The sequence below is a fragment of the Haemorhous mexicanus genome, chromosome 10 (genome assembly GCF_027477595.1).
Source record: "Haemorhous mexicanus isolate bHaeMex1 chromosome 10, bHaeMex1.pri, whole genome shotgun sequence".
Classification (NCBI taxonomy): Eukaryota; Metazoa; Chordata; class Aves; order Passeriformes; family Fringillidae; genus Haemorhous; species Haemorhous mexicanus.
This window is the reverse complement of record NC_082350.1, coordinates 22,009,067-22,021,224: the sequence shown is the minus strand read 5'-3', so window position 1 is coordinate 22,021,224 and position 12,158 is coordinate 22,009,067. Positions and strand designations below refer to the sequence as shown.

At 42.7% G+C, this 12,158-nt stretch overlaps 1 protein-coding gene across 7 annotated transcripts in view; it reads left to right on the top strand.

Annotated features, from left to right (window-relative positions):
* The window catches only part of FNDC3B (fibronectin type III domain containing 3B), a 184,649-nt gene that overhangs the window by 39,745 nt on the left and 132,746 nt on the right, over positions 1–12,158 (top strand). For all 7 annotated transcript variants that reach the window (XM_059855764.1, XM_059855765.1, XM_059855769.1 and 4 more), the window contains exon 3: positions 5,142–5,217. In XM_059855764.1, coding sequence (XP_059711747.1) covers positions 5,142–5,217 — 76 coding nt within the window. The remainder of the gene's footprint in view (positions 1–5,141; positions 5,218–12,158) is intronic.

Sequence of the window (12,158 nt, the reverse complement as noted above, 5' to 3'; positions counted from 1 at the left end):
TTCAGGGAGCAATAATTAACCTTTTGGTCCAAGAATTTCAATGGTTTCCTGTAGGTACTCCACTGCAAGCTCTAAAAAGCTTGGAGTATAAAGTGGAGGGGCAGCTAGCTGTGCTACAGCACATCTGTACAGAATGTTGGGCTAATTAGTTGGGGAAGTTTTATTTCAGCTTGGTTCACTCATTGCACCTGCAGAGGTGCAGCAGGTTTTCTGCTTGCCTGCTCTTTGTAAAGCTGTGTTTACCTACCCTGTGGTTTCACCACTTGGCTTAAGCTTAGGCACTCTACATAGTTCTGTGAGTGCTTGTTCTTGTCTTTTAGGGTCACAGGCTTTAAATGAGGGAGACAAGGGTACAGCTGAATGAGGAACAAGATTTGGTGCTTTCCTATTGCACCTTGCAAACAACTGAAAGCACTTCAGCTGAGTTTTGTACTGAGCCACAGCATCTGAGCTGAGTGAATGAACTTTCTGCCAAAATTAGTTACTTCTTTGTGGTTTCTCGATTTATTAATTTATTTTATTTTTACTGCTTCTTTGGTGTGTGTGTTTTAAGGTTGGATAAATTAGGAGGTTCAGGATCTGCCACTTGTGGGCTTTGCTGTAAAGAGCTCCCGTGGTAAACTGACTGAATTGCTTCATGCCTCTATTAATACCTCTATTTTTTGTCTAGCCAAAAAAAATTAGGGTTTTTTTCAGACACAATTGTTGAAGTATTCATTTTTAAAAGTCAGCTTTATTGTTGAAGATGTAGCATATTCCCTGATTTTTCTTACTGAAGAGTTGCTGGAAGTGTTTAGCCTACCTGCTCTGTGTGACTGAGGGATGTGTTCCTGAGAAGAGTATTGCACACAGAATGCTGTGACTTCCCTGATCCTTTCTGTGGGATGCACCTGGGAATTTATTGGGGCACAGTCCTTTAAAGTAGATAACGGAATGGATACAAGTGATTTGGTTTTTCTGTGTGTTGTTGTTTATTTTCTTTTCCCAAAAGATGCAATGCATTCCATAAGTTCTGTGCCGTAGAAACTGTCATTACAATAAATGGTCATGGTTTCAAGCATTTGTGAGGAACCTGTGGCTGGATCCCAGGTGTTGCCTATGATGTTGTGCTCCCCAGCTGTTTGAAGCATGATATATCTCATGAAATGGAAAATTCTCCACACGGGAAAATGTTTAATGTGGGGTTTGATTAAGCCTAAGCCCTGCAAGCTGCTCTTTGACCTTAGTGAGGAAAATGTTCTCAAAAGGGGGAAATAGTTTAAGTGAGCTCTGAGACTGAATTGCATCACATGGATTCAGGTGAATGTCATCCCACTCACTGCTGTGAGAGGCCACAGAGCAGGTGGGGGAGGAGGGTCTGCCTTGAGTGTGAGTTTTCTGCTGTGGGCTCAAACTCTTGCTTAGTAAACCAGTAGTGTACAAAAGAGATAATAATGTATGCCCTTGGTCCTTATCAAGTGGCATTTCTGCCTTTGTATGAAAGTGTTTCCCCACAGTATTTGTAGTTTTATATCATGGAGTGGTTTGGATTGGAAAGGACATTAAAGCCCATCTCTTTCCATCCCCTATTATGGGTGGGGACACCTTCCACCAGACCAGCTCCAAGCCCCATCCAACCTGGCCTTGGACACTTCCAGGGATCCAGGGGCATCCACAGCTTCTCTGTTCCAGGGCCTCCCCACCCTCATAGTAAAGAAATTTCTTCCTAATATCCAATCCAAAACTTCCCAGAGTTAGTTTATTTATTTCTGAACCTGAGCTTTTGGTGGCATTGGCTTTGTGGGCACTTCTTTAGTCTCTTCCCCTGCTTCCCCTGGCCATGAGAGTTGGATATTGGGAGCAAGGGAGGCACGAGTGACACGTGCTTGGCTTGTCATGCAAACTTAGTCTGGACATACTCTGTGGGATTATAAATATTTATAGTAGCTATGCAACTTAGTAACATTCATCACTCAACAAGCATGACTTTCAATAAAATAGAATGACATTCTTAAATACAAAATAAGTGCAAAAAGAGCTTTATGGAGATAACAAGCTTTTTGCAGCAGGTATGGCTGGGCTTCAGCCCCAAGTGAATTAAACTGCTGAGTTAAACATCAGAGTACTTTTTAGGGAAAAGAAAAATTCTTTGGGATTGTGCTGCTGATGCCCTGCTCCCAGCTGTCATGTGCTCCAGCTTTTTGGATGGGAGGAGGCCAAGGACTGGAAGTAGGCTGGGGTGACCTTGGACATGAGACCACACCCTGAGATGCTGCCAGCCAGCAGTGAGGGCTCCAAGTGACCCTTCAAGTTCTTCTCCTCTGTTGCCATCTCATAATTATGCATACTTGGGATGATGAATATTGGAAGAGGCATAGCACAATTAAAGATCATCTGGGTTTGTTTTCATTAAAATAGAGATGTTATCGTTACACTTTTTTTATTTCTTTCCTCAGATTTTTTAATTAAAAGCTTTAGAAACGAGGCTTCTCCTGAAGATCCCTTGTGTGAAAGAGGGAAGCTGTGTTCCAGGCTGCAGAATATGGTTTTGTTGTTTATGAGGACTTGGGGAAAAATAAATCATGGAATTAGTTTTATATACTTAGTGTGTATAAACAAAAGAAGTTGCAGTGTGCCTTGACATTATTTGTCCCGGGCAACTGGGACAAGTCAGGGGTGTTGGCTGGAAGGTGCCCTATATATAATACTCAACATGTGCTGGCTTTAATGGTTTGGCCTCGTTTCTGCATCTCTTTGGTCAGTGCTGTGCAGCTGTGAGCTCTGTGGGGTTGTGTGCAGTATGGGGGGACTGGGTGGTGGGATGGGTTATGGGGAGCACCCCAGTGCTCCAGTTTTGGGAAAGGAGGGGCTGGGGATGGGTTGCAGCCTCTGAAAGGATTGTGCCTGAGGAGCATGGTTGCTGCTCCCAGGTCTGAGGCCACTTTGGTTTCATGTCCTCCCTCTGTGCCCAGCCCTTGCTCCGCTGTTGACCCACATCAGTCACACCTTGGCTATTCCTGTTTGCTCTTGATATTGCTGCCTTCCCCCAGCAACAGCCTGTAAATGTTTTCTTGGGCTCCAAAGGTGGCTGATTTGAGCATCTGTCAGTAAGGAGTTATTTCCATATCTATAACATTCAAATAGAAGCTACTGTAGATAAGTGCCAGGCTCTGCCCACAGGCTCGTGATGGGGGGACAAAGCTGTGTGGCTGCTGCTCTACAGGAAACAAATTTGTTATGGGAACAATTTGTTTGTCTTTAAACCCCGTGTGATTAGGCAAGGATGATGCTGCTTCATTTTGACCATCAAAAGCAGCAGCTGTGGTTGGGAATATCACCTTTTTTAATGCAGAACCCCAAGGAATTATTGTAAAGGGACCACTGCGGGTGTGCTGATGTGGACACTTGTGCTGGTGATGGACTCCTGGGATAGGAATCTGTAAATCTGATAGTAGGCATATGCCTTGGGTAGGAAGAGGAATCTGTCTGTTCTGCTTTAGGGAAAGGATGCACCTTTACATTCATAGGGCATCAGTCTTAGAGTCTGTGTTTTGAGGAGCTGGACCAAGTTCTTCCTAGTTGTAAAGGTGTGTAAGGGCTTCTGATTTTTGTTAATCCAATTTGTTAGTAAATAACCAGCTTTTAAGGCAGTTGCTTTAGACACATAACACAAATGAGCTGATGAAATATTTCTGATTCTTGGCCTCTTTGAGTTCTGGTTTCTTCTTGATTGGTTGTTTTGGGTTTTATTATTAAGCTGGATGACATTGCTTTGCTCTGCACATCTTTTGACCTGCTGCCCATGTCCTGTGGTGGATAATTCATGCCTATTCATAGCAGAAGAGCACTTAAATGCTGTCACTTAAATGTTGATTGTTTGGAGATTAGAGATGGAATGGCTTTGTGCCTTTTATCTTTTCTGAACCATTTATTGTGCTCTGTGTGCTGGACCAGATCCACCCTGATCAGTGCTCCCTGAGAAATGATTGTTCCAGACAACATAATGGCTTTCATATGTCATTTTCTGATTTCCAGCTTGAGCTTTAAAAATGTTGGTGGAATAATGGGTTTCTGTAGGATTACTGTAATTCAAAAGGTCATCTAGGTAATAATTATCTTATGCATTTGGCTTAAGGAATTCAGAAACACAACATGAATTCAGATTCTCTCTTTGCAGATTGAATGATTGAATTCTGTGTGCAGATGTCTCAGAATATAAAAACCAGACCTAGATTTAGAGAGAGCTTTCACAAAAAAATGTAGATTAATTTTGGTACAAATTGAAAATTTAATTTATTTCTTGATCGAACTTCTGACAAAGGAATTAGCAGAAGTATGTTTGAAGTGTTTTAGTGAAAGTTTCACGAGCAGCAAGGTGGGATAAATTGTCTCTAGTCCTCAGTGACACTGTCCATTTAAGAAAGGATTCTAAATCACAGGTTTTAAACCCATTGTTTCAGATACCTGAAAATTCATAAAGAGATACAATATATTATGAACTGGACATATTTTTGTGCTTCCTGGTCCTTGTGTTATCCCATAATCTGCAGGACTCAGCAATGGGAGACTGGGATTATAGTTTTATTATTTTAAAAATGTATTATATTTGTTAATATTAATAATGTAGTTTATTACTGGTTCTGCATGCAACTGTTGAACTGTGTATGTGCCTGCAGGTTTTGCTTAACTGAGATCTGTTATGTGCAAGACTGAAATATGAATTTTTGAAAACATAATGGACCAACTCCCCAGAGCAAAAAACTTTTTTTCCTGTGAACTTGAAATCCTGGTTTGGGTTGGTGCTGCATGTTGGAGTTTATGTGCTCTCTGTTCTCATGTGCCAGTGGTCTGAAGATTTATGTCCCTAGCTACCAGCATTTGGCCAAGTTAGACACACCCTCAGGATTTTTGTGTGGAGCTCAAAGCCATCATTCTCACCTGTATGCAATTCAGTTAGATCTTCATTTCAGCTCATAAAATGTTAGGTGGGTTCAGATCTCTGCTTGCTCCTGCAGTCTGGGACCCACAGGTGTGATTATGCCAGTCTGTGCCCTCCCTGCTTCCCCACCCCTTGCAGAAAAGGGATAGCACAGTTACTGCTTTGGGGAGATTTTAATTTTTGGAGATCACAGTGAAACAAATGTTTATTTTTCTTTCTGCAGGTCTTTTTGGTTCAAGTTAATCCAGGTGAAACCTTTACAATAAGGGCTGAGGATGGAACCCTGCAGTGCATCCAAGGTAAGAGGATGCACAAACACATGGATGAGCATTGCTTTGCTTTATGGAATACCTGTTCTGTGCTCTCTCCAAAAATGTGATCTGCAGCTCTGAGAATGCACTGAAGCACTGGGGAGGGAGAACTTGCAGACGTGGCTGCTCTCTCTATTCTGGGAGCTCAGTATCTCAGAATGAGTCATGCATTTCTTGGAAGTCCAGGAGGATTTCTCTCTTCTGTTATTTATCAGGCCCATCTTGCAGCCTCTTTGCATCTTTTCTGTGACACCCCCTCCATTTAAGCAGTGGAGGAGTGGGTGGTTCTTGCTTGAAGTTCCATCCCCATGGAAATGATGAATTAATAGTTGTTTGAGATAGACCTTACAGAAGCTTCCCTGAACACCATCCAGGGTTATTTGGTCTCGATGAGCAATAATAACAGCAATTTAAAGCTGCTTGTTGAGATTTATAGCCAACATGCTGTGTGGCAAGAAAATGGTCCATGTGGCAATTAACAGAGGAAAAAAGCTGGCTGCTCCTTTTATTTGAGAAGAATGCTTTATTCTGGCTTAGTACATGAAAGATTTCCATTACAAATATAATTATGACCCCATTTATTTATAATTTTGTCCATGCTCAAAGTGGTGTTCAGACAGCGTATTTAAATGAAGGCTACTTGAAGCCTCATGGTTCTGTATTCCCAGTAATTTAACGTGTTTGTGCCAGTGGGACTTGTTTGGTACTCATCAGCAGTCTTTCATAAAATTGATTTAGAATTTGTAGCATAAGATTGTCTCCTTTTATTTGCTATAGCTGCAGTATTGACTGCCAAGCCTCATGTTTATTTGTGTATACCCTTTCAGTTTGGCCTGGAAATTCTTGATATTCTTTTCAAACTAAAGCTTCTGATCCTGCTTTATTGTAACAAATTTTTATTGCTGAACTAGGTAGATGCTTCAAACACAGGAAAACACCTGACTGGGGTGGTGGTGGTTTTTTGTTTTTTTTTTTTCTTTTGGTAAAGCTGCTCTTACCATGCAGTTGTGGAACTTCATAGGGATCTATTGCAGAAGATCTGTTGTAATCGGCTTGCAAATGCACTGAGATTTGGATTTGTGACAGTTCTGGTTTTGTGCTCTGAGGTTATTATAGAAGACAGGCTTATTTTGTGTGCAGTGTTTTTGGACCCCCTTGCTCCACAAAACTTAGTGTCTTTTTTTCTTCCCTGTGACAGTTTTTGGTATGTTTAAAGGTTATAAATGTTTGCTATGTTTAAAGGTGAATGTATTCCCTGTACATAGGGCAGCACCCAGACAATAATGCTGCATTTTCCAATGCTCCCACATTGCACTATGATTAGCAGGATAAGGAATAATTTTAGCACTATGTTAAGGCAGCATGAAAGTCTCTTTTTGGGCAGTGCCTCTCATCTGGTAGCTCCCTGTGGAATAGATGATACTTGCTTTTTCCTTACTGCCACGTACTCAGGGCTATGACATAAGATGTGCTGCTGAATATTCAGAGTGTGAAGGATGGCTTTATTGCAAATTGGGTGATTCTCTTGAGTGCAGGGAGTGAACACTGTTAATAAAAACTTGAGATGTCAGGCTTGGTAACACTGAATTCTTCAGGATATACGAAAGCTCTTCCCATGTGACCGTTCTGCAGGGACAGCTAACTTTGCTTATGTAGAAGAATTTAAAAAAATAAATTTATTTTGCGTATGACTTTTTGAGCACTATGAAATCTTCACACTGTGCTCCTGGAGCCCGTTCTGGAAGTCCTGTGAGCCCCACTTTGTGTCCAGAGCCCTGTATGGCTCCACAGGTGTGGTGTATCTCTGTGTGCTTTAGAGGGCTGAGGCAAAAACAAGAGAGGAGATGACTTAGTGAATCTTCATTTGTCTTACCGAGGCTGGAAAAAAGACACTTGCATGAGTAAAACCTCTGTGGAATATCCTCTGTTTGAAACACGCTGAAGTGTAATTAGCCACTAATTGAGTTATCACTGTTTTAAGCCAGAAAGAACAGATGCATATTTGAATATTTTTGACGTTTTGGAGTGGTGGAGAAATCTCAAATACAAAAACTTCTTCCAGTTCCTCGGGGTTGCAGCAGTAAGATAATCAGTGAAAACTTAATAAATAATAACCCCTAAATAATAAAAAACAGGAATAAACATATATTTGTAGCTGAGGATGCAAGCTGTTGCAGCAAGTGCTCTCTTCATTACTTTTTTTTTTTTTGTTTGCATATAATTGAAGGTTACTTTTAAGACAATGATTTACAAGCCCTGTAGATCAGAGTGTGGGCCTGGATTAGGCAGCTCATGGAATGACAGTGGCTGGGAGAAGTTCAGCTGGTCGGTGGGCATGGAGAGAGTCTGTGGTTTCCTTGAGAAGACAGATTTAAAGAGAAAATAAGTAAAAAAACCAACAATAAATCTGGTCTTGAGTGCACAGTCCACGTGGTGAGTTGTTTAGGGAAGCATCTGAACAGTTCCAGGTGCTCTCAGCAGGACTTGTGTTGTTGTCTGACTTCCTCAGGATTTGCCTTCTCCATCCCATGTGATAGAAGAGATGCTGTGCTCTGTGACTTTCGTAGCCTTTATAGCAACAGCCAAATAAAGGAATAAAGAAAAGGGATGCTGGGGATTAATTGAGATGAATTTTTTAATAGTTGCTAGAAACTGAATCAAGACCTGAGGCTGCCTGTGTGGATGGGAGGCACCTGGTGCTGCCCAGCTGGGCTGTGCAACTCCCCAGGGCTTGCTGGGTGTTGGGGCTGGCCACCTGGCCTGTGGGATGAAGTGGAAACATAAAGCACATCCTTTATTCATGTGTGACTCCATGGCCAGTCTTTGTTCCTTTCAGTCCATGTGGGTGTTAATGACAAATCTCTGGTGTGCTTCCTTTGGGATTTCCCTTCTCACCCCGTGCTGCCAAACGCCCAGAATGAGCTTGGGGCTCTGACTGCAAAGTGCCCCTCTGGGTGGTTCAGGGGAGGCTGGTTTAGGATCCCCATTCAGTGCCTTTGCAAGATGGAACATGTGTATGTGCTCTGTCATCAGTATTTTAAAAGCTGCTCTTTATAGAAAGTTTGACAGGTATTAAATACTTCATAAATGTGTCAATACTTTAAATGCTTCATTTCCTTTTCACATATTCCCATTTTATTTGTCAAAAACTCAGGACTTGATTCTTGCTAGCTCTGCAAGAAAAGGACAAGGGCAGGGCATATCCTCAGCCATTTCTTTACTCAGCTGTTAACTGTGGACCTTGTATTTCCTTTGTATGAAAGATTGCTTCTAGCTAGTGCTTTGTGGTAACCACAATAAATGAAATGTGGGGCAGGGTGAGAGCCTGGATCTGGTAACTACAGAATGGAATTGGAGCAGACCCCTGAATTAAAAAAAAAAAAAATTATTCTGCTTTCTAAATATCAAAATAAATAGATCTCACATGAAACTGACATGTTCAGGAAACTCACATTTCCCTAGTGGCTGATTAAAGACAAGTTTTTTAGCCAATATCTTAAGATCTTTGGTAGGAACTTTTGTTGCTGCCTGAGACTTTTGTCATTCACACTTCAAAAATTCACTGTTTGTGCATAGTTTGGGGCAGTGAAGCTGCACTTGAGAATCTGTTCAGAGCCTTTCCCTCCTGGAAGGCAATAATGCCAAGCTGTCACACCCGCTGTGGTAGGAATAACATGGGCAGAATGATTGTTCTGGTGCCACTTGACCTTGCTTGTCACCCACATGTTGAAAATATGTATGTACAGAGTATGCAGGCTATCCATTGATCACACAGAAATGCCCAATTATTGCTAAATGTCCTTTTTATTGCCATCCATGTAAATGGTCCTCAAGCTGGATCTCATTTTCTGCCACAAACCAAACTGAATTTTCTGTATGCATATAAAGCTGCAAAAAGCCTGTAACAAGATAGAAGAGCAGGTAGCAGAAAAGCAGCTGATGGAATAAAAAATGGAATTCCTGGTAAATTCTGCCTAACCCATGCTGCTGGAAATGTTCTCTTGAAACCCACCTCAGTCTTTGTCTTGTATGCCAGCAAAAAGTTTGGAATAGTGAAGAACCAAATTTGCCTGAGAAGAAAACAAATATGCTAAAGGGTTAAAAATTCTGCTTTAATTCTGTCCTGGAGCAGGGGGAATTCACCCTTGCTTAGGGTGAGCAAGGCTCTGCATTAAACTGGCTTTTGTGATTTATTCAAGGTACAAGGACAAGGTACAGATGTGCAATGGCATGGAGAGGGTGTAATTGTGTTGGAGCATAAATATCTGTGTTTCAGACAAGGACCTGAATTGCTTTTGGGTGGTTGCATTTTGAAATGAAAACAGGATAAAAACATAGACAGTTTACTAATACTGATATTTGTTTCAAGTGGTGTTTTCGAGTGTATTGCCATTGAGGCTTGAACTTGAAGTCTTTGCTTCTTCTTATCTTGCAAAACAAAGAATGCAAGAATTCAATTTCAGTGCTGCTTTTTCTGTGTCTCTAAAAGTGAGCATCTCAAGAAAAAGACCAGAAGTATGCAAAAAATTTAGCAGTGATTTGTAAAATGAAAGATTTCCTGGAATTATTATTCCCTTAATTTGGTGGGTGGGTGTGGTTTGGTGTGGTAGTGCAAAGGAATGGATAATATTAAAGGCTTAACAGCTGTATATTTGTATAGGAAGAGTGTGTGTGTCAGTGAAATAAGGCTGCTAGTACAGTCCAAGCAAACCAAACAAAGTGTGGTTTTTGGTTTTTTTTTTTTCCCCCTCCACGGTATGAGGTTGGAAATGAGGAAGTGAGTCAGTTTCTTGCAGGGGAGGAAAGAGTTGAAAATAGATGGGACACAGTGTGAGCAAGTGAGTGGTACCTGTGGAGTGTTACTGGGTGGGGACAGAGGCACCAGGATCAGTGTGGTGATGGGCACATACAAGGAAACAGATGGATCACAGAACCCCAGAATGGTTTGGGTTGGAAGGGGCCTTAAAGATCGTCTCAGTCCAACCCCCCTGCCCTGGGCAGGGATGCCTTCCACTGTCCCAGGTTCTTCCAAGCCCTGCCCAGCCTGGCCTTGGGCACTTCCAGGGATGGAGCAGCCACAGCTTCTCTGACCAACCTGTTTGTCTATTAACACCTTCACAGTAAAGAATTTCTTCCTCTTACCTAATGTAAACCTGCCTTCTTTAATCAAAAAGCCTTGTCCTGTCACTCCATAACCTTGTCCAAAGTCCCTCTCCAGCTCTTTTTGAGCCCCTTTAGGCACTGGAAGGGGTTCTGAGGCCTTCTTCAGGCTGAAGAGCTCCACTGTCAGCCTGTCTCCATAGCAGCCTTGCCATCATCTTCCTGACCCTCCTCTGGACTCTATCCAACAGTTCCACCTTCTTCTCACTTTGGGGACCCCAGAGCTGGATGCAGTACTCCAGGTGAGGTCTCAGGAGAGCAGAATAGAGGGGGAGCATCACCTCCCTTGATGTGCTGATCCCACTTCTTCTGGATGTCACAGCAGAGGCTGGGGAGGAGGGAAGCCTGAGGAGACAGAGCAGGAAGGTCCAGGCTCAGGTAGCTGGCTGTGTTCCCAGTGCTGCCAGTTCACCTGGTGCATCAGGAGCTGGGAGCACCTGCTCCATCACTCTGCAGGGGCAGAGGCGGATGCTGGGCGGTTCACCAGTGGACCAGGCATGGTTTCACTCTGAGATGAAAGAGCAGCAGCACCTGAAGTCCTGCTGCTTTGCAGAGGCTTGAGAAGGCTGGAGATGCTTCAGTAAGGAGCAACTGGTGAAACCTGCAGGTGGAAGGTTCTTTGGGCCCTCCAGGGCAGGCACTGCCTGTGTCCTGGTGAGTTCCAGAGGCTGGAGTTGGAGTCCCCTTGGTTCAGTACCTGCTTCTATGCAGAGCATCACCTGAATTATCAGAATTTGGTTACATTTTAAGAAATACATTCGTGACCGTATTCTTAGTTCTGCATTGATCAGAACATTAAATTTGTCAGGACAATGTTTCTTTCTGCTCTTTCTCACCTGTATCTGCTGGTGGTTGGGAGCTGCTTGTGGTCAGGCAGTTCCTGGGGAAAGGCTCTGGGGACATCTGCCAGGTTGCGTGGCAGCTGGACAGGATGGACGTGCTTGGCTGTGGCAGGGCAGGGAGGGGTGACATGCTGGGTGAGCTCTGGTTCTGTCTCTCCTTGTTTCTGCAAAGTGTTTCAGCTCTTTCCACCTACGTGCTGATGGGCAGGCTGGTTCCAGGGGATGGAAAACTGCCTGTAGGAAATGCAGCTTCAGTTCAGACTGTTTTGGTCATTAGGGTTTGCAGCAGAGCAGTCTGTGTGGTGGTGTTTTATAGCATAGCTCTTGGTATTAAATAGCTTTTGTTTGCACTTTGTTTATTAAGCTTTGGCTCAGTTTCTTTCTGTTTACCAGCAAGGGCCCTTTTCACCCTATTAAATTTTAAAACATAACTCTCACTCCTCATTTACATCACTTTACTCTGACTCCTGGTACTTGGTGTCTAGATTTAGTGTTTGATGGAAAAGCCAGGCCTGCAATACCCATTGCTCTCCTGTAGCACAAACACAAGTTTTTGATTTATTAAAGTTCTTTCTATTAGTGGACAAATGAGGAAATATCTGCATAAACATCTTCCAGAGCAAAGCTGTGGTTGAGAATAACTGGGAAGAATCCCATGTCAGTGTCTAATCAGCCTTTGTATTGACCAAAATATTTTTTTAATATCTATAACAGAGTCAGTATTATCCTTTAGAGGCATTGTCACCATCTTCTGGGTTTGGTCACTTGAGTGTTTCAGCAAACTCAGCTCTGTAGCACAGGCATGTCCCCAGGCTTGGGATCAGCTGTGCCTTTCCTGTTGGGATGTTATCCATGGTGCACTCCATAGCTATAAGCACCAGCTGTTAATCATATAATCATAACAGCCACTGTTAATTTGTTTTCACA